The sequence below is a fragment of the Cuculus canorus genome, chromosome 11 (assembly GCF_017976375.1).
Source record: "Cuculus canorus isolate bCucCan1 chromosome 11, bCucCan1.pri, whole genome shotgun sequence".
Lineage (NCBI taxonomy): Eukaryota > Metazoa > Chordata > Aves > Cuculiformes > Cuculidae > Cuculus > Cuculus canorus.
In genome coordinates this window covers 345,780-367,352 of record NC_071411.1, presented here as the reverse complement: position 1 = coordinate 367,352, position 21,573 = coordinate 345,780, and the positions used below count along the sequence as shown (strand labels likewise).

Below are 21,573 nucleotides of genomic sequence, written 5' to 3'. Positions count from 1 at the left end.
ACTCACCTGCGTTGTCCTCACTGCTGTGATTGGCATGGGTTCACAAAAGGGCAACTGCCCAGACGGCTCGGAGCCTATAATTCATACTTCATCGGGGACAGCATTTGCTCCATGTGGGAAGCTGACGGGAGCTTATGGAGGAGCAGAGAGGTTTGACACGTTATGGTTTGAATCATGGGAGTAACACAGATGCGCTGCATAGTATCTGGAACTCATCTGTTACAGTGACACCAGGCTCTAGATAGTGAAAATTTAAATGAAGTGAGGCAGTAATAACTACAGCACACCTTTATCTGGGAGAGAAGGATAGTATTTCTGAGAAGCTGAAGGTGAAATGAAAGTTTGATGAGTTAGCCAAGTGCCAGAAGCTGCACAGCGTATGTAATTCTGTACCTGGAGCGAAAGGTGAGCCGAGGTCCCTGTCTGTACTGTGGCAGGATTGATGCGGTGAAAAATGCATCGCTCACACCCTGAGGATGTGCACTGGGGACCGGTGCTGTCATCCAGGCGGTGATGGGCTGGTATGTGCGCTGGCCTCAGTGTAGGAGACACAAAGCTGAGTACTGTTAGCACATCAGGATCCTGGTTTCTTTTGCTTGACATCTTGAAGGAGCTATTAATAGGCTTTCCATTCCTGAAGTACCCTGGGGTGGTTGTGCTCTGGAGAGGCAAGAGCCTGCCCTGTGCTGCATGAGGACAGCGGGATCCCTCTTGCACTCTCCCAGGTCAGCTCAGTTTTGGTGTTCCCATTGTGCCATGGGTGCATAGGTGTGCACATTAAAACCTACAGTTTTGGGAGTGTTCCAGATGACATCAGACATTATTTGGCAGGTCTGTGTAACTTCTTGGTCTGATGCAGTTTTCATGTGCTGAGAGTGGTGTATGGGGATATTCTACCCTGACACACGCAAGCCTTGGGTTTTTTTTTCGCTCCACTCTCCCCCTCCAAAAAAGATGCTAGACAGGCACACATTAATATAATTTAAAAATAGGACAAAAAGCACCTAAGTGGGTTGTTCAGTGCAACAACATATTCTGGCACCGTATGCTTGAATTGAAATGTTCTTAGGTTGAAGGATCATGCAAAATACACGCAATTTTATAGCCACTTAAGGAACCATATCGTTTACTTTTTACTTTCTTTGTGCATAGGACCTGTGACTTTGGCTGTCATTTGTTGCTTAAGAATGATTTTTGATGCAGTTTATCCCAGTGATTGTGTGGCAGTACTCATGCAGTGAGAGAGGTCGCTTTGAAGTAGAGCAAGGCATGTTTTATTGATTTATAGTCGGAGGTCATGGACCTGAGGTCAGAACAAAGATAAATGTGCTGCTTCAACTGGTGCTACCAACAACTGCCAACAGCTACTCCAACTTCATCCCAGATAAAATTTGTTTGTGCTTTATGATCTATTTTCAGAACTGATTGCTTACGTGTATACATGTACGTAGGTCTTATTAAAGTAAACCTACTAATTCAAAGACTTTTTTATGATTAAAGCTGGCAGGAATTAGTATTAAACAGAGTCTGTAAGGATTCTCTTCAAACATAAGGACAGATCATCTTGCAAAAGCAAAATTTAAGTGCTTTATCTACCTATCTGTTACTATGGCATAGCTGGTACAGCTTGTGGTTGTTCTTGGAGGAATAATTTATAGGAATGCAGATATAAGTGCAGGTATAAGATATTTTCTATTTCACTGCAATTTTAATTTATTTTGGTTTTTTTTTTTTACAGGATTAGCTGGCACTGCTGCAGACCTAGAAAAAAGAAAGGTTATTTTTGGAAAAAATTTTATACCTCCAAAGAAGCCAAAAACATTCTTACAGCTAGTCTGGGAAGCGTTGCAGGATGTGACTCTTATAATCTTGGAAATTGCAGCCATCATATCTTTGGGGCTTTCATTTTATCAGCCGCCTGGAGAAGGGAATGAAGGTAAAAACTTTTTATGGAAGTAATTTGTGTAAGTTTCAGTAAAACTAGTCCTACATCTCAAATTAATGTCATCCTCACCCTCCGGAAGGTCCCCAGCAGGGAGTTTCCATATGGTTTGTTCCTATTACCCTTACGTTTGGTACTGACATGTTTTTTGTATGCTTGACATTTCTTTATGCAAATAGCTGAACCTCGTGACATGCGCTAAATGAACTAAAGAAAGATCGTAATGTTCTTGTAAAACAGGAGTATTTTTCGTTTCCATTTTCGCCTTTTAGTTTTTATTGAGTGTTTGTTTATTCATCTTCGATGGCTGTTTGCCATGTTTTAAAGGAGAAATATGTAGTTGCATGTATAACAGATTTGTCCTATCTGCATGAATGTGGACAGGTCTTTACCTGTTTGTAGCAGTGAAAGTCATTGACTTTAGTGTTTTTAATTATACAGCTAAAGCTAGTGAGCCTGGCTTAAATTAGAGGCTAAGTGATGTTACTTAGAGAGAGCTGTAGGAAGTTTAAACACCCTGCCCGCTTCCCCTCCCTTTTTCCCCTCTTTGGAAAGTACTCTTGAATTCACATGCTTAAAATATTCGTTCCTCTACAGAAATGCAAGATTTCCATTTCTGGCAATGGATCCAGACTTGCGCGCCCCCAACCCCCCCAACCCCGCTCTCTCACAGACTTATAAAGCTGGATTAAACATGCTGTGTGAAATGACGTGATCAGCTTGGTGAACGGGTGAAGAATGTCTTCCTCTAAATATAGCCTTGAAATGCTGCTTACATTTGCTGCAGTCTCCTTTGGCTCCTTTCCTTGAAGACTCTCCCTTCTTCCTTTTCCATTCACAAGCAGAAGGAGCAGTAGCTCTGCGCAGCTCCTGGAGCACAGTTATGGTTCTTTAATCCTTTATGTATAATCAGGAATCTTTCATTGCTTTCTCATGGAATTTTGAATGCATGACTACTGATTCAGCAAGTGTCTGGGTTAGGCAGGAAAAGAGAAAGGAGACATTTGGTTTTTAACCAAATAAGATGTCATTTATTGTTATTATAACTTTATATAACTGACATAGTAGAATGACTTGGGGCATTGTAAACCAGGAATGATGCTTCGCAAATTTAGGATTTAGTTCTGCAAAGGTATTTCTTGTGCACAGTTCTGCACCCTACACTTATTTTTCAGTTTATTTTGTGGGAAAGAAATTTTAAAAATAGGATGGCTTTTTGCTTTAGGAAGAGGAGAGGTATATCATCAGATGATGTTGTTCGTAAAAAAATTTCTTCCTATTACTTTGATACTGCATTTAAGATGTTTCTTTTCCCATGGGAAGTTGACACGTCTGAGATTCTGAGACAGTCTGAAAACCTCAGCAGCACAGCCTGGGAAGTGTCCGTGTTTTCCCACAGCGCAGTATTTTATTCACTGGTCCCTATTCTTTCTGTGTTTTTTTGAATTGCTTTCCCAGAAGGCTGGGCTGTGTTTGACACAGGGGAGAATAAATCAAGTTAGTAGATACCTTTACTCCAGCTCTTTGAACACATTGTAAAGGTCTCTTAAATTTTTCTGAATTCTTACTCTGAGCAGCTGTATAAATGCAGGAGAATCCCTTTCATTTTAAAATGCTGCCAAGGATATCTGTGGTTTATTGGTAGATTTCCTTCTTAAAAATCATAAACATTGAAAAACTGACACATTAGGCTTGGTTTTGCCTTGATGTAGTCACGCTTGAAATTGATTTGATGGTTTTGCGTAACCTTCAGTAACCAATTCTGAAATAAAATTACATGTAGATTATTATTTAGTGAAGTTAAGAAACTTCTTATGAAGGAACAAAATATGCGATTTTGCCTACAGTTAGGCTGTGTGGACACTGCCCAGTCGTGAGGAGTGGTTGTGCTGCCTCCCAATGCGCTGGATGTGGCAGAGCTCTGCCGGGAACCCTGGTGATGCTGCTTCCCTGAGCAGCGCTGGGGAGGGACCCACAGGGTGGAGGGAAGAATGGGACTTCTCTCATGCTGGACGTTTTGATAGTTATCATTTTTTAAAAAATACTGCCTTACATCAAAGCTCCAATAAGAAAGGGGTAATGAAGTAAAGTTTTATGGCCTGTTTCAGACTGGTCGATTGGTTTCTTTCTGCATTGCTGATTGACGTGAATACTGTCTTGTGATATTTTGTTTGCTCTTTGCTTAGGGCTGGCTTGAAAAATTGTGACCATCTGAAAATGGCAGCCTTTCTTAGTAGCAATAAGGGATAATAAAGTGAAAAGAAGAGTCTTCAGGACATAGTGTCAGGGAAGCACCACCGTGTGCATATACACTGGCTTTATATCTAACACATTTGTACTGCCTTTCACATTTCCTAACTTTTGTGTACCGATGACCTCATTATATAATACAAAAAGTTGCAGATAACTTTATTTTTAGAGTTGATGTAACTCTTTTTGGATGCTTGATACCTGCTTTAGTTTTTGAAGCTGTGTTGTTTAAAAGGTTTCTGCAGTGCACTTAAGTGCAAAATATTTTTGTCCTGAGGCTTTTAAAGGAGGAATACATGATAAAATCCACACATCCAAAAAATATTAGAGTGCATTAATTTCTTCAGGAACCTTTCCTAGGGTTATAATCTAATGTATTTGTATGTTGGTGCATTTTGCTCTATTAAGCAGTTATAAAGTCAAAAGTTCATTTTTTATGTGTATCTCTGGATTGGCTATTATTTCCCCATTTTAAGCTATGAGTGTTGATCCATTGCCAAGTCCTTTGACTGTAGCTTAATTGCTTTTCCAAACATCTGTAACAAATAGTTTGGTATGCTCTTTTAAAAAGTAAGGAAATTATTATCTTTGGAATTGCATTCAGTTTGCACTACTGGAAACAGTTGACATTTTTGCAACTTTGAAGTATCGGTAGTGACCTTTCTCAGCCAACCTTAACTGGAAGAAGGAGTTATCTATTGCTGATAGTACATTAAGGTTTTGTTCTCCTACAGTTCTTCATTTAAGATACGGGGGAGTCTTGGAAAATGTGACTTCATTTTCTGCTGCGTTCACAAAATCTGATCTACATGAATGACTAGATAATAGTGTAGTTTGCTTTTATTGCTTCTCCAGAAGCCACTTCAATTCCTGCATTTTCATATTTCTTATCAAGAGTGAAAGTTTAAAGAATTTTGTTCTCAGAAGCTCTTCTGGAGTTGGTTTTATGATCTGCTTTGCATTCCCTTTTACTGTCTGATGGACCATTAGGAGCATCTGAGAACTTCCATGTCAGTTATTGCCAGCCCTGTGGCAATTATTGCTCTCCTTACTGACCCACACAGAACCATTCTTCCACTCATTCAGAAGAGACCCAAACTGCTGCTGTGTTGTAGCAAATGTGTTTTAAATGGAAGAAGATAGCACTGTAGTGTTTGCTACTGTAATAGTGACACAGGGGTGCAACACAGGCAAAGACTTAGTTTCTCAAAACAAACTTGTCCTGTGCCCTGGGTTAGTAAATTACAGGCAGGGATAACTGAGCCCATGGTATGTAAAGAGAGTTCCATCAATATATGGGATCCTGGCTGCGTTTTATTTTTTGTTACTTTGTCTTGGATTAAATTAGAAATCCTTGTCTTTGTACATCAGTGCCTGGTGAGATCATTTTTTGTATACAGTTTGTAAAGTATCAACTGTCCAGTTTTTAAAGAGTAGGAAAAGCTGCTTCCAGAGATCAAGTACCTGGACTGTGGTTTCAGACCATCACATTGTGTGTGGGAATGAAACAGGCTTTGGGAAAGAGAGCTTGGACTTGGTTAGAAACCCACCAAGGGACTGAGACTTCTCTGCCTCCCTATTGGTGTGGATCTGAAGGAACACCCCCTCTCCCCGGTGTGGCTTGAGAAGGGCAGTGTTATGGTTTGGGTTTATTTGTTTTGTGGGGAGAAGGGTGTTGTTTGCGGGTTTTTTCTTTGTTTTTGGGTTTTTTTCCCCTCTTTCCTCTTATATCTCTGCTGAAGCAGTCAGTTCTTGCAGGAATGACTTCGTTGTAATTTGCAGTTCTTCTGTCCGTTTCTGAAGCTCTCTTCATACAGTCTGCCCTGCAGACAGCAGTGTTATCCAGGTTTGATGCATCTTCTGTTTATATCCTCATAGAACCTGTTACGCATTTTTAGTCTTCTGCTAATGCCTTCATCTCTACCTTGTTACTGTCTTCAGGCCTGATATCACCTGTGGCTCTTACTACCTGGTTGCAAAACCCACTAATGACACACCTGACAATCTTGTTTACCGAAGTGTAACAAAACTTTTATCTGTTCTTCCTTGAATTCTGCTTCCCTATGTGGGTTACAAAGTGGGGAAAAAAAATAGCCTGAGGTAAGGAGTTTTACCATGCCAGTGCTCACTGTGAAGCTGCGGGCATGATATCTGTTTTCAGGTGTACAGTTCTTGCAGCTTGCAGGAGCTGGAGGGGTGGAGTAACAAAATGTCTTTTTGGTTGAGGTAGTTCCTGTTAAAATTCCCCAGGCAAAACTCTGTATTGTAAGCAATCCGTCTCTTCTCTTATTGGAGAGGAGGAGGCTGAGGGAGGAGACCTTATTGCTCTCTACAGCTACCTGAAAGCAGGTTGTGGAGAGGAAGGAGCTGGGCTCTTCTCCCAAGTGACAGGGGACAGGACAAGAGGGAATGGCCTCAAGCTGCGCCAGGGCAGGTTCAGGCTTGACATCAGGAAAAAAATTTTCACAGAAGGGGTCATTGGGCACTGGAACAGGCTGCCCAGGGAAGTGGTTGAGTCACTTTCCCTGGAGGTGTTTAAGGGATGGGTGGATGAGGTGCTGAGGGGCATGGGTTTAGGGATTGTTAGGAATGGTTGGACTCGATGATCCAGTGGTCCCTTCCAACCTGATGAATCTATGATTCAAAGTTAAATGGTTTACATTGCCCAGTACTGCTTGGCTGAGGTGCAGCTGGGTCAGCCTTCTCCTTACGTATATGCAACAAGTTAACGAACAGGAAAAAACACAGAAACAGGGCACAGTCCCCTGAAATTTGGTCATGCCAGGGCACTCACATTGAGCTGTTGGTGGTGTGGCTGAGCTGCTGCTGCTCGGAGCTGTGGCTGGTGTGCCTGCTGACTTCTCATGGCTTAGTGTCCTCTCAAGAAAGACCGTATCTGAGGTTCACCACTCAGGAGTTCCCATATCATTCATATGTATCATTCATACATACAGCGCTTGGTCAGTGGGGCCCAGAGAGTGGTGGTCAATGGAGTTAACTCCAGCTGGAGGCCAGTCACAAGTGGAGTTCCTCAGGGCTCAGTACTGGGTCCAGCTCTGTTCAATGTCTTTATCAATGACCTGGATGAAGGCATCGAGTGCACCCTTAGCAAGTTTGCAGATGACACTAAGCTGGGAGGAAGTGTCGCTCTGCTGGAGGGTAGGGAGGATCTGCAAAGGGATCTGAACAGGCTGGACTGCTGGGCCGAGACCAATGGGATGAGGTTTAACAAGGCCAAATGCCGGGTCCTGCACTTGGGGCACAACAACCCTATGCAGCGCTACAGACTGGAGGAAGAATGGCTGGAGAGCTGCATGGAAGAGAAGGACCTGGGGGTGCTGGTTGACAGCCGACTGAACATGAGCCAGCAGTGTGCCCAGGTGGCCAAGAAGGCCAACAGCATCTTGGCTTGTATCAGAAATGGGGTCACCAGCAGGTCCAGGGAGGTTATTCTCCCTCTGTACTCAGCACTGGTGAGACCGCACCTTGAATGCTGTGTTCAGTTCTGGACCCCTCACCACAAGAAGGATGTTGAGGCTCTGGAGCGTGTCCAGAGAAGAGCAATGAAGCTGGTGAGGGGGCTGGAGAACAAGTCTTATGAGGAGCGGCTGAGAGAGCTGGGGTTGTTTAGCCTGGAGAAGAGGAGGCTGAGGGGAGACCTTATTACTCTCTACAACTACCTGAAAGGAGGTTGTGGAGAGGAGGGAGCTGGGCTCTTCTCCCAAGTGACAGGGGACAGGACTAGAGGGAATGACCTGAAGCTCCGTCAGGGGAGGTTCAGGTTGGATATCAGAAAAAAATTCTTCACAGTAAGAGTCATTGGGTACTGGAACAGGCTGCCCAGGGAGGTGATCGAGTCGCCTTCCCTGGAGGTGTTTAAGGAACGGGTGGATGAAGTGCTTAGGGACATGGTTTAGGGAGTGTTAGGAATGGTTGGACTCGATGATCTAATGGGTCCTTTCCAACCTTGTGATTCTGTGATTCTGTGACTGAAGTGGGATGTGTAAATCCAAAAGGGTATCTGTGTAGTTGAGAGAAGGGTCCCCCACAGTCCAGATCCTGTGGGGACGGTTGCTTTCCTTGTTCCTCTGCTGAGCTCCCTGTTGAGGTAGTACTCACTGGTGCTCGTGGTACAAGTGGTCTGTGCATAACTAGTTGACCTTGTGCATGTATATGTGACCCTGAAGCAGTAGACGTGTGCAGGTTGAATGGACAGCAGGGCACAGTCAGACATGGAAATACAAGAGCTCATCGGTACTGGGTTGGCCAGAGAGGCAAGAATAACAAATACGACCTTTCTAATAGAGCTCTAAGGTCATGTTAACAGTATTGTTAGTTTTTCTGTATTTGCATGCGTAAACAGCTCGAGTTTCTCATTGAGCATTTAACTTTTTCCATAAATTGATTTTGTGGTTTTTTTTTTTTACTGTTGTTTTGTTTTACCTGAGGGTAGTTCCTACCCCCTGTTGCCTAGATTTGCAAATCAGTCAAAATTCTATACCAGTTTATTATCTTCAGGTTCACGTGTGGAATTTGTCTTCTGCTCCTCTATGTGTTTCTTGGCATGGAGAGAAATTTCACTTCCACTGAGGGACGCAACCACAAACGTCAATCTACTGTGCTGAGTCAGCAGGTTCCAGTCACCATCACACAATTACAGAACACTTTGGGTTGGAAGGGACTTCAAAGATCGTCTGGCTCCAGCCCCCTGACAAACCTCCTTTACCACTAGTTGTGACACAACTAAATTCATTTTAGTATTTTGAGAAACCAATGTTTGGAGTTTCTCGCTCCTTCAGTAACCAATTCCTGACAATTTTCTTCCCACTCTCCCAGAAGCGTTTTTCTTTTTTAAGCTATTTCCAGAAGATAAACTCCTTATGTCCTCTTCCGAAGAAGTGTAGTGGCTTAGCAGATTGATCTGTTTTTCTCTGGGGATTCTAGAAATCTTACATTTTTCTGATTTCTTAAATTGTATAAATACATAAAATGCCTGCTGAGGAAATCTTGAAATAAATTCTTGTGTACGCAAACAGATATTGGCGTGGGAGAGGCACACAGGTGTCATTTGGGCAGGAAGCAGACATTGGATATGAAACGAAGAGCGGGATTAGCTCTGCAGGAGCACTACCATCTCATCTGCTCTTGGAAATGGGACTCGGCACTATTAAATTCAGCAGTAGGGTACAGTCAGTTCCTGCCAAATGTAAACATACTGTTTGCATTCTCCTCATCTTTATTAACGTTGATCATTTGTGTAACCTCTCCATTGGAACTGAGCCCCGTGTGTGGAGCAGGATTTCATTTAACCAAGGAATGCTCATGTGCTCCCTTTGCTCAAGTGACCCCGGGGGGGTAAGCAGTTGTTTCAAAAAGTTAAAGAAAGTAAAAGCACTAATTATTGAGGAACTTTAACCAAATTTAATTAAACTTAATTGAAAGTAACCTCAGATAAATAACCACATGAAAATCTTGAGCCGTCCTCTGAGGAATTCAGCTCATTTGCTTCCTAGTGAGATGAATTGAGCGTAATTGAATATGAACTATCTGTTGTAACACAGCATTTATCCATTTTACCTTGTTGTTACCCATACAGCTCATATCCAGGATTTCATCAGACGTTTTCCATAGCATTTTAATTCACTTAGTCTACTCACGTTGGCAATGAAGCACGTCAGTGCTTTGACAGACTTCTACATCCTGAGGGTCTTGCAGGGCCAGTTTGAGATCACGGGACACAAAGGTTTCCACAGGGAAGTGCTGTGTATGTCTGCCTGTCTCTAAAAATCGGTCTCCCTGGATTTCATTAGTATGCATTTAATATGTTTGATTAATGAGTGAAGGAATCAGAAATGTCAGAGATGAGTCAGCTGAACAAAGTTAATTCTCTCTTCTTTGTGGCAGTTTTAACCTTTTTTTTAAAAAAAAGCATTTTACATGCGATAACATAAATTGCATTAAAAATACATAAATGTAGACAGCATAAAAATCTAGTTCGTAAGGCCAGCATTGTTATTCTACAAATCTCATAAAATCACAGCTGTGCATAGCACAAACAACTGTAAGTCTCTTGCCAGCCCTGCCAGTTATGAAGCCAACGTTAAAATTAATTCCACAGCCTATGTGTGTACACTTCGTACTGAAAATGTCACCAAGTAGTATCTCTGGTGCACTGAAAATCCAACATCTCTTTAAGTCCTTTCCATAATGCAAAATGTATTGTAGAAAATGTGAAAAAGTATCTGAATTTCATTCATTTTAATCTTTTTTTTGGTTTGAGTCTTAACTATCAGCCTGCCTCATGAGCTGGGTCAGTACAGAAGCAAACCAGCCCTGCACAGGGACTGGGAATCTTCTCAGACTTTTGTTACAGATGCTGAAAACAACAACAATAATTAGCAACCATCTTTAAATCTCTTGTATATCTCAGAAGTTCAAGGGAACAGCTGACCTGTCTTGTAATCCCTGCTGTCAGTGTCAAATATTCACAGAATTTGGAATTCTACACCTCCACCCCATTTGTCTCAGAGTACTTGCAAGTGACTGGTTTTGTGTTTTGATGAAAAAATATTGAATTGGTTGTTCCAGAATATGCTATCCTGGTTTTTATCATATTCTAAAATGCCTACAACCTTACTTCTAGATTACTCAAGATTGCATGAACAATTTATTTAGTGGTCATGGTGTTTTCTGAAGCTTCTTTGTTACAAATGTCCCGATTCCTAACTTCCTACTTGAGAACTACCGACCTGTCAGCCTCACCTCTGTGCGTGGGAAGGTCATGGAACCGATCCTCCTAGAAGCTATGCTAAAGCACATGGAGGGCAGGGAGGTGATTTAGTGGCAGCCAGCATGGCTTCACCAGGGGCAAATCCTGTCTGACCAACTTAGTGGCTTTCTATGATGGGGTAACTGTGGCAGTGGACACGGGTAAACCAACGGATGTGATCTGTCTGGACTTCTGTAAAGCCTTTGACACGATTCCCCACCACATCCTTCTCTCTAAATTGTGGAGATATAGGTTTGATCGGTGGATGGTACAGCGGATAAGAAACTGGTTGGATGGTCGTATTCAAAGAGTAGTGGTCAATGGCTCCAAGTCCAGATGGAGATCCATGACAAGTGGTGTCCCTCAGGGGTTTGTACTGGGACCGGTGCTGTTTAATATCTTTATCAATGATATTGACAGCGAGATTGAGTGCACCCTCAGCAAGTATTCAGATGACACCAAGCTGAGTGGTGTAGTTGCCACACCGGAAGGACGGGATGTCATCCAGAGGGACCTGGACAGACTGGAGAAGTGGGCCTTTGAGAACTTCATGAGGTTCAACAAGGCCAAGTGTAAGGTCCTGCACCTGGGTCAGGGCAAACCCCGTTTTCAGTACACAAAGGGAGATGATGTGATTGAGAGCAGCCCTGCAGAGACGGACTTGGGGCTGCTGGTCGGTAAGAAGCTCGACATGAGCCAGCAATGTGCACTTGCAGCCCAGGCGGCCAACCATATCCTGGGCTGCATCAAAAGCAGCTCAGCCAGCAGGTCGAGGGAAGTGATTCTGCCCCTCTATTCCTCTCCTGTGAGACGTCACCTGGAATACTGTGTCCAGTTCTGGAATCCTCAATGTAAGAAGGATATGGAGATATTGGAACAGGTCCAGAGGAGGGCTACAAAGATGATCGGCAGGCTAGAGCACGTTCCCTATGAGGACAGACTGAGAGAGTTGGGCCTGTTCAGCCTGGAGAAGAGAAGGCTCAGAGGAGATCTTATAGTGACCTTCCAGTACCTGAAGAGGGCCTACAGGAAAGCTGGAGAGGGGCTATTTGTAAAGGCTTGTGGTGATACGACGAGGGGGAATGGGTATAAACTGGAGAGGGTCAGATTTAGTCTGAGCATTAGGATGAATTTCTTCACCATGAGAGTGGTGAGACACTGGAACAGGTTGCTAAGGGAAGTTGTGGCTGCCCCATCCCTGGAGGTATTCAAGGCCGGGTTGGATGGGGCCTTGGGCAGCCTGCTTTAGTGGGATGTCCCTACCCATGGTAGGGGGGGTTGGAACTGGATGATCTTTAAGGTCCCTTCCAACCCTAACTATTCTATGATACTATGATACTCTGCTGGCTGGCTAAATTACTGCTAAAATACAGATGGGATAAAGTGGAACATCAGTTTTTTGGGAGCCAAGCATTTATCTAAAGAATGTTTTTACTCTGGCTTTGCTCGTGTGTGTTGAAACTCTCCATTCCGTGGTGTTTACCAGCACAAGTGTGCTGAGGGAGCAGACTCATAACTGGGTGTCAGCGACAATGAGGAATCACGTATGTTTAAGACTTCAGCCAGCTTCGGTAACAGCATGTTAAGAACTTGTAAAGTGAAAAATAGGAACATTGTGTCCTATGGGATTTGCAAATGAAATAATTGTTTCATAATATAAAGTGTCCTACATCTGGTTTCTACAAATCTGTGTTGGACTGCAAAAAATTAAGTCCCGTAGATACCGTCCCTTTGTTAGAGATGTGTAGGTCATTGACCAAACTGGGCTGCTTTTAGATCCATTAGATAGATTTCCAGGTTGTCAAGCACAACTTAACTCTCAACTGGGGACATGAGGTAATGAGAGTTAGAACTTTGGGAAGGAATATAAAATCCTCGTATTTTCCAGGAAGAGATTCTCCAGCAGTTTTAATTCAGTGAGTAAAACCCAGCAGGACATGACCTTGCAAGCACTGTTGAGTAACTGCCCTTGAACTCTCATTAACAGACACAGAGCACAACTTTCAAGGTCTGCTTCTTAGACTTGACAGCTGTGGTTTACCTTTTGAATATGTGGTTCTGTCTTTTGCTTTGAGCAATATACATTAAAACTGTAGTAATTGGATGGCAAGCTTTTCCCTTGCAAACCCTGAAACAGGCTTGTGATTAAAATTCCCATCTGGTCTTTCTCTGCTCTGTGGCAACGTAAGGAAACAACTCAATATAAACATTATAGAAACACCTGTGTGGTTCTGTTCTCTTCTTTGCCTTTGATGGAGTTAGGACCCCATCCCTTTGACTGGTCTTTCTGAAATGCCTTTCCTTGGAGGTGCCAGTCAGGAGGCTCTTGCCTGACACAGTTCATCTTGTGAAGCTGTGTATTTTAACATTGCTCTGCTTACAAGTGTTTGTGATCAAGCTGAGCAATGTGTTAATATATGTGCTTTCAGGCTTACAGATTTGTTTCTTCGCATGAATATGTCAGAACTGTGTAAATATTTAATAGTGGGCTCTGAAGCTGACAGTTGCATAACCAACCTACAGGGACAGGATCTTGCTTTTTCTCTTCTCCTCCTCCCACCCCAAGTCCTTATGTAAAGAGCTGATATATTGCGGTGCAAGGAGTTCCGGTACTGCTTCCAAATCCAAGAGTCACTCTTAGTAAACATGCGAGCACCGGACTCCTGAAGTGTGTAGGGTATCAACATCCGCTGTTGGTAAATCCCCGTGGGGCCGGTCACAGAAACGGACGTGTTTCTGGAGAACCCAGACTGACTGACGGCAATGTTTCACGATTGACTAGTCTTTGGAGAGTATGAGCGAAAGACTCTTCACTTTTGAAGTTCCAGTAATTTCTGCACCATTGCCATTAGCCGCAGCTCTGCCCCAATGCTGAGCTCCGCCAGTGAATGCCCTCGCTGCCTGGTGCTGGGCCCTCGCTGGAGGCGATGCCTCATCAGCTGCTGGGTGTTCACACAGAGAGTTTGGGAAGGAATAGTGGTGCTTCAGCAACTGGCAACGGGTTTTAGGATTATTTTCGTAGCAAATGATACGACACAACAAAGAATTTATAAAAATAAATATTACAGTATCTGTTACAGCTTTAAAAATCCTTTTAAGGAGGGGAGTTTATGGTATCTATTACATAATTTTTGGTTATGGTTCTTTTCCTGACAACTGAATATGTTTGATAAAGTAAGCAACAACTCTTGTGAAGTTGGTAACGAGAGCCAGGCTCTGCTAATGAAAAAGCTGTGACTTAGAGCTGCTCTGTTTGCTTTATAACCTTGGCACTGGAGTTGCAGCTGAGTAGAAATATCTTTACTGAGAGCGATGAAATAAAAAGTTTTTCTCTTGGGAACTCTTGTCTTTCTGGTGACAAAACCAGTTTGAGTGACTAAAAAAATTATCTCTGGAGGCGTTGTGAGATTTTCCAAGGGAATTTAAATACCACAAGGTATTCTCAGCTTAAAATAGAAGTGTGTAGGTTGAAATGAGTAGCTGAAAGGTATGTGCTGTAGGTAGGGACTTAGGGATACAGATGTTCTCAGATTTTTAAAAATACGCTTCTTCTGATTTAAAAATTACTGTGCTGCAGCTCGAGACTCTATGGTTTGTAATTATAATCGTTATCCTATTCAAAGCAGCTTTAAGAATCTCCTCATAATGATTTGGAATCTTAAACAGATATTCTTTTTAGCTGCATGGTGCTTGTGTACTTCTTTCTGTACTTGCCTGGATTTGGTAGATATTATGAGAAACGTAGCTTGGAATGGTGTCTGTGACCTTAAAAGCCCTCCAGTGTCCCACAGAACACAAGCCAGGTGATCTGTCAGATGATGCTGTCTGGCTATTTGTGGCATTTTCCTTGTTTTGCCTTTCACCCTACCGAAACTAGGGAAGCCCAGGTTGCTGTGACTTCAGGTGGACTGATGATATGTGCTGGTTTGAATGACTTTCCCACTCTTTTTTTTCATGAATCTTCTTTACTTTTGGATTCGTTCCGATCTTCCTTTCATCTCTATTCTATCAAAAACTTTCCCAACAGTCTTTGCTGACCCATTCCTGCTCGAACACTAAGCTTTTAAAGTTCTGTTCTCCTTTCACAAGCTTTTGGTTATGAACTTTTGAGATGTTTTCTGGAGGACGCTATCATATGAGTCCTCTTTTTTATTTCTGGCTGTATAAAGTGCATGAAGGCCACACTTTCAGGTCCTTCTGCTACTCTGCGGGGAGTTTGGCTCACCTGTATCTTCCTGTACAGCCCTTTGGAATAAGCTAATCCATTTAATGATTTCAGCTGCTTTTACTTTGCTGAAGGAGTTACAGCCCTTTATGTTCCTGACTTGCGGTCAAATCTGTGCAATCTCAGTTTCAAACCAAGTTTGCATTTTCTGTCTCATGAGGATGAGACTTCAGGGAGTGACACACACATGGCGTATGTTCGCAGTTGTGGTAGAAAATAGCTTCATATTAAACACTCATTTTGAAATGGAATTTTCTGACAGATAAGTCCTATGTTAAAGAGAATCTTAAATGAGTACTTCACAGTTCACTGTCTTGGACTAAAACCCTACCGTGAATCACATGCATATTAAAAATTCTTTTGTGATGCTTGCAGTCTGTGCCTCTCAGTAAAATGTCAGGCGTATTTTTTGGTAACTTCTGTTACCAAAACAAAACTTTTGTTTCTTAAAATTTTTGGGAACCTAATACTCTGTTGTGAAAGCATAACAGTGGTCTCAGAACTCAACACAATTTTTTAACACTTAAATGAGCATTCTTAATAAACATTAGATGCTTTAAGCTATATTTTGCTACTTAGGTGTATTATTATTGCATCTTTTATGTTTCTTATTTATATTTCTTATTTTCCTCCTGTCCGTGTAGTCAGTACTGTGTCACTCTGGGTGCTTCAGTAAGGAGGACAGTCAGTACAAGTGTATAGTTAAGAAATATGTGGGTTTATTCTCCTATGAATACATACAGTTTCTTCCTGTAAATTCATAAAAGTCTTTCCAGAATTTCTCAAAAACCCTGTGTGGTATAATGGCAGAAGAAAAAGAAAATCAGTTTCCTTAAGTATATAAGAAAAAATCCTGTTATTGGGGATTGAGTCTTGTCTTTGTTCCTTGGACTTCTGTTAACTTCGTTACTGTTTGTTTGCAAGAGTGATTTCTCGGCTGGTTGATGAATTATGATGCTTATGTTACAGGGAAATCTTAGAAGCTCAAAAATAGAAATCAAATTACTTGTTAATTCCCTCTAGTGACAGGTGATGAATATACCAAAATTAAACTTTAGTCATAGATGGAAGCAACATGGTTGCTAAGTTGTTAAACTCCCTGGTAGATGGGTAAGATGGAAGAGTGATGTCAAATGCCTACCTCGTTCAGTTCCTCATGAGAAAAAAGATATTTTCCTCCCTTGGTTTCTTGGGAGACGAGACTCTGTTGTCTGGCCTGAGTGATCTGGAGCATCTCTGAATTGTGTGGTTGTACTACGTGTGATTTGCTGTCCACTGTTATAATCTCTTTTTAGGTCTGACTTCATTAAGGAGGAGAGTGAGATTACTTTTATTTTGTGAATACTATCTAGGAAATTTATTTAAATTTTAATTGCATGTGGCTTTGAAATAAATAACTATCAGATGTATATGAAACAGTTTTTTTAAATACTGTTTTCCTTCTTAAGATAATATACTTTCAGTTCTAGAAGCATGCCACTGTATTTCTCTGTAGGGAAGAATAATGAATTCATATTAGGCTATTATTTTTACTTAATATTCCCTGACTCGTTTCATGATCAGATTTAATCTATTTTCTTTAATTTTAATTTAATGTTCCTGCTTTCTGTTGATTGATGTTACTCATTGTTGTAGTCTTTCTTGCCACTCTTAGTAAGCCTTCCTTATTTCTGGGAAGGCTGACGGCTCAGGTGAAGCTATCAGCGCTCCTGTTAGGTAACAGGATTGGTGCCTTCTTTTTCCATTTGTTTAGTTTGAGTTACTAAGGGTAGCTTGTTAGGTAGGAAAATTAAAAGAGCTAATATTTCTGTAGGTTTGTTTTCTTTCTCTTTTCCTCAGACATCTTTATTTCTCCCTTTCCTCTCTTCTGCCATATCTTATTTAGTAGACAGTAATTCAAAGAGCAATTCTGTTCCTTAACCCTGTTGTCGTTTCACAGCAAGTTTTTCTTCTGTGCTAAACCCAATCATTGCGTGACTGAACAATTGATAATGCTGTCTTTGCAGGATGTGGTACTGCAACAGGAGGAGCTGAAGATGAAGGGGAGGCTGAAGCCGGTTGGATCGAGGGTGCTGCCATCCTGCTCTCCGTTATCTGTGTGGTACTTGTCACTGCCTTCAATGACTGGAGCAAGGAGAAGCAGTTTCGTGGACTTCAAAGCCGTATTGAGCAGGAACAGAAATTCACTGTTGTCCGAGGAGGACAGGTCATCCAGATCCCAGTGGCAGAGATCGTGGTTGGTGACATTGCACAGGTGAAATACGGTAAGTTTCCTCAACTGGGTGACTGCTTGTCTGAACTTCACTTGTTCTCCCTCCCATTCCAGCAGAATAGATTCAATTCACTGGAAGTGATTTAAAAGGCAGAGAATTCAGTGTTGTTGTTGTTGCCCATGGTGAGATAACAAGTGGGCTCTTAGGGGAAAAGGAGAACCTAAGATACTGGCTATAAAATTGCAGTAGGTAATGATTGTTGGTTTTGTGATCTTCACTTCCTTTCACTGACAAGGACTGCTCACACAAAGGTAATTCTCTTTCATGGAGGATTACACTATTTGGAGTTTTTGGGTTCTGTCCAGTGAGGAATGAAAGGGAGTATTTTTAACTGCTCTGTGGAAGGGAGTTGTGCTTCTGTGTTCACGCCACCTGGGAGGCTGCTCCAGAGATGTGGATCCTGCAAGTCCCCCCACATCCAGAGCTTCTTGTAGGCGGGCAGAATGCCATAGGGAAAGCCCTCTGCTCTAGTGCACAGGGAGACCTTTGCAGGAACTCTGTGAATTCTGTATTTGACTGAACAAGCTAATTCCAGCAGAATGCCTGTTCTAGCAACCATGAAGTCTCTCCTGGACTTGGTTAAGGGCTTCCTGGGAGGGGGAGGCGAAAGGGCAGCATGAGCCACTTCCTATGAAGGCTGACAGAGAAACCTTCATCTCTTGTTGCAAAGAGTACTGCCCCCGCCAAATCTCACTAACTGTTATTTTTGTCAGATGTTAAATATGATGCATTCTGATTCTGGGATAGCAGTAAGCGAAAAAGATTTGCAAAGCGCCTTCCCTATTGAATTGCAATATTATCACTGATACGGACTGATAATGCAGTCGTTCTTTCACCTTTGCTTTAATTTTACATTTAAATGTCATTATTGTCAATTGTGACTGTGTCATAAAAGTCATTATATAATCATAAAAACACTCTCATTTAACCAGTGTGGTTTTCCGTTACCGTGTTCTCACTGGCAGGTGATCTTCTACCTGCCGATGGGATATTCATTCAAGGAAACGATCTTAAAATTGATGAAAGTTCTTTAACTGGAGAGTCAGACCAAGTCCGCAAATCTGTTGACAAAGACCCAATGCTGCTGTCAGGTAAATCTGCTTCAATTCTTCCCGACTTATCTTATATGTACTGCTTTGTTTGTGGTTTGGTTTGGTTTGGTTTTCCACGCCATCAGGTTTTGGTAGCCCAGATACAACTGATCTTTTACGCACAGCCACTGGCCTGTCTCTCTGCACACCAAAGCCATGCTCTGGTTTTCACTGGTGTGCAATTATTTCTGACCATCGTACTTGCTTTATAAATTGAGAAACTTAATGAAACATTTCCAGAGGAAAAGGGAAGTACCACTGAGGGAAATAAACATTGTTTCAGATAATTGTATGCTGGTTTTAATTTAACCATTACATTTCAAAGTCTTTTAAAGTCTCCTTTAAACACTTCCTTTAGTGCATACTAGAATGATATATGAAAATAGGAATTATTTTTGGTGTGTAATTACATTGGCCTCCATATAAAATTATGAAGTCTAACAAATCTCTCTCAGTACTATAGTGAAAGTCTTGCATAAAATATTTAATGGTTCTTTTAATTTTTTTAGCTATCTATGACTTCAACTGCATATTTTCAGGTACTCATGTCATGGAAGGCTCTGGACGAATGCTTGTAACTGCTGTTGGTGTAAATTCTCAGACGGGCATCATCTTTACTCTGCTGGGTGCTGGAGGAGAAGAAGAAGAAAAGAAAGATAAGAAAGGTAAATTTCACAACATGTAAGGATGCTCCGAAGAAGGCTCTTGGGCTTTGTGTAGGCGGAGCTCTTTTTGGTTCTTGAGAAATAAATGCAATTTTTAAAACTTCCTTTTTTGTTTACATTTTTGTCATTACGTGTCACACAGAAAAACAGCAGAAGCTGTTAACCAATAAATAAATTGGATAACAAGATGTTTTTCCCGTGTGAAATTACAGGCTCAGTACATGATTAAATGCAAGGGAGTACACAGACATACTCCCATTGCCATGTCTTCTTTGCATATATCCATGCTCACCTAAAAATTCACTAAGGTTTTGCTCTTGTGCATTTACGTTTATGTAATATTTTTTTCAGAAAAGAACAACTTGGCCATGGAAATGTCTTTGAGCTTCAAAATGAAATAAAGCTAAGCTGAGGCTTTCTGCTAGCCTAGCTGGGTGATGTTAGTGACCGACTGGAGGGGCATTTTGATTTGTTAAGGTGGAAAGGTCAAACTAAGAATAGAGAAAGACAAGGAAATGGTAGTAAATATTAACAGAGTTTAACTTTGATGTCCTGTGTCAGTTCATGAAATGAAGAAGTTTCTTCAGACTTCTCACCTTATTATAGTATGATGTCATAAGGAATTGCTAATTTATGGGTTGCACACTGAGCAGAAACATGATTTGATGTATGTCCTTTCCATTTTTCGTTCACAGTGTTGTAAATTGTTCAAGTCTACTTTCAGAGTTTAGTTCCAAGTTTGTTCTAAGAATATTTACTTTTCTGATGTAGTTAAGGGCCAGTTAATACATCCTTTTCCATTTCCATCCTTTTAATTTGCAGCTGCAGGTGGGAAGGCCAAATTCAAATGGTTTTCTTGAGCTACAGTTTCCGTTTCTGAACGTGTTCAAGTGATGGCACTTGACTCCATGTTGCTCTGAGGAAATCCCTTTTACTTGATGCAAGACAGTTTACCATTTCATTTCTGAGAATACCTGCTAGGCATGGTCAGTTCTAGGAACATCAAAAAGAGAAAGACCAAACTTCCCAAAGGAAAACTCTCTCAAACTGTTTTTGGACAGTTTCTTAGAGTCTGATCTTGCTGTCGGTAGGAGAAGGACAACTCCTAGACACAGACCTTTCAGGATCTGGTAGCATCTGTTCTGACAGCATCTGAGGGACATGGTGGGTGAGAAGGATCAACCTCAGGACCTGTTTGGCAGCGAGAGCTGCCTGCCCTGAGGTTCTTTGTTTCACTGCGGTGGCCTTCTCTGTATGTTATTTTGCTCAGTACACTGACAATTCCTCATGTTTCCATGTGGATAGCCTTGAAAGACAGGGAGAGAGAAGTCTGAGAGAGCAGAGTAACACACTGCACGGTGGTGATGACAGAGATTCTGGCAGTGGTGTGCAAGGGCTGGTTCTGCGACAGTCACTCTAACTGAGCGGAGTTGCAGTGCCATGAAAAGGCCTTCTCGTTTTGTGGTGTTGCTGGCAGCTTTGTGCTCTCTGCAGAGGGCGGGCTGGGCGCAGATCAAGGCCCACACTCAAATAATCTGCTCTCATCGATGAACTTGTGACTCTGAAATTCTGCCAGTATCAGTGTTTGTTTCGGTCTGCTGTGGGTTTGCTGTTATCACTCATTGATGTTTTGTAACAATCACCATGCAGGTGTGAAACAGGAGGATGGACATCAGCTTCCAGGTAGAGTAAGAGCTGCACTGCATCAAATGAGAGGACCAGGCTTTTAGCCAGCAAGCTTTGGTGCCAATCAGGGTTGAATTGTGATTAAATAATTGTCTCTGAATCAGTCCAGTTAAATTGAAGAATAATTGCAGATCAACAGGATCGTTCGTGACAAACATTTAGGTGTGCACACGTTCTTGGTGTTGCAAATCTCAGTGTTAAGCTTGGGCAATCAGTTATTCTCTAGAAGTAAATTACGGTATATTAAATGTTGGGATGCATGATTTGCTGCTCAAGGTTCATGCTGTGCTGGTTACTGAGTATCCAAATGGAATGAAAAATAAGCATGAGTAACCAAAACAATTTAAGTTATTACCATCACGGTAATCAGATTTACAATTGAAATTTTCATGAATGTGGTTAACACAGAGTGTGTTTTGAAATCCGCATGCTGTTTATTTTCTTTTCCCAATTTGCCGTTTGTAAATAAAACAAGACCATTTTTCTTGAATAACAAACCTGTACAGCGTGAAACAGTTGCTATGGGCCAAGTACCAAGGAAGCACAAGAATCTCGGTCAGGATTCATCATAGGAGTTGTGTGTTGTGTTGTGAGCCATTAACAGAAACGACGCAGAGCTTACAGCATCTGGTATTTGTAGAGATGAATTTTCTGATCTCTCATATTAAAAAG

General features: G+C 41.8%; 1 protein-coding gene across 12 annotated transcripts in view; it reads left to right on the top strand.

Annotated features, from left to right (window-relative positions):
- ATP2B2 (ATPase plasma membrane Ca2+ transporting 2) overlaps positions 1-21,573 on the top strand; it is a 313,761-nt gene that overhangs the window by 223,673 nt on the left and 68,515 nt on the right. For all 12 annotated transcript variants that reach the window (XM_054076383.1, XM_054076378.1, XM_054076388.1 and 9 more), the window contains 4 exons: positions 1,739-1,936; positions 17,193-17,450; positions 18,425-18,550; positions 19,090-19,215. In XM_054076383.1, the coding sequence (XP_053932358.1) occupies positions 1,739-1,936; positions 17,193-17,450; positions 18,425-18,550; positions 19,090-19,215 (708 nt within the window). The remainder of the gene's footprint in view (positions 1-1,738; positions 1,937-17,192; positions 17,451-18,424; positions 18,551-19,089; positions 19,216-21,573) is intronic.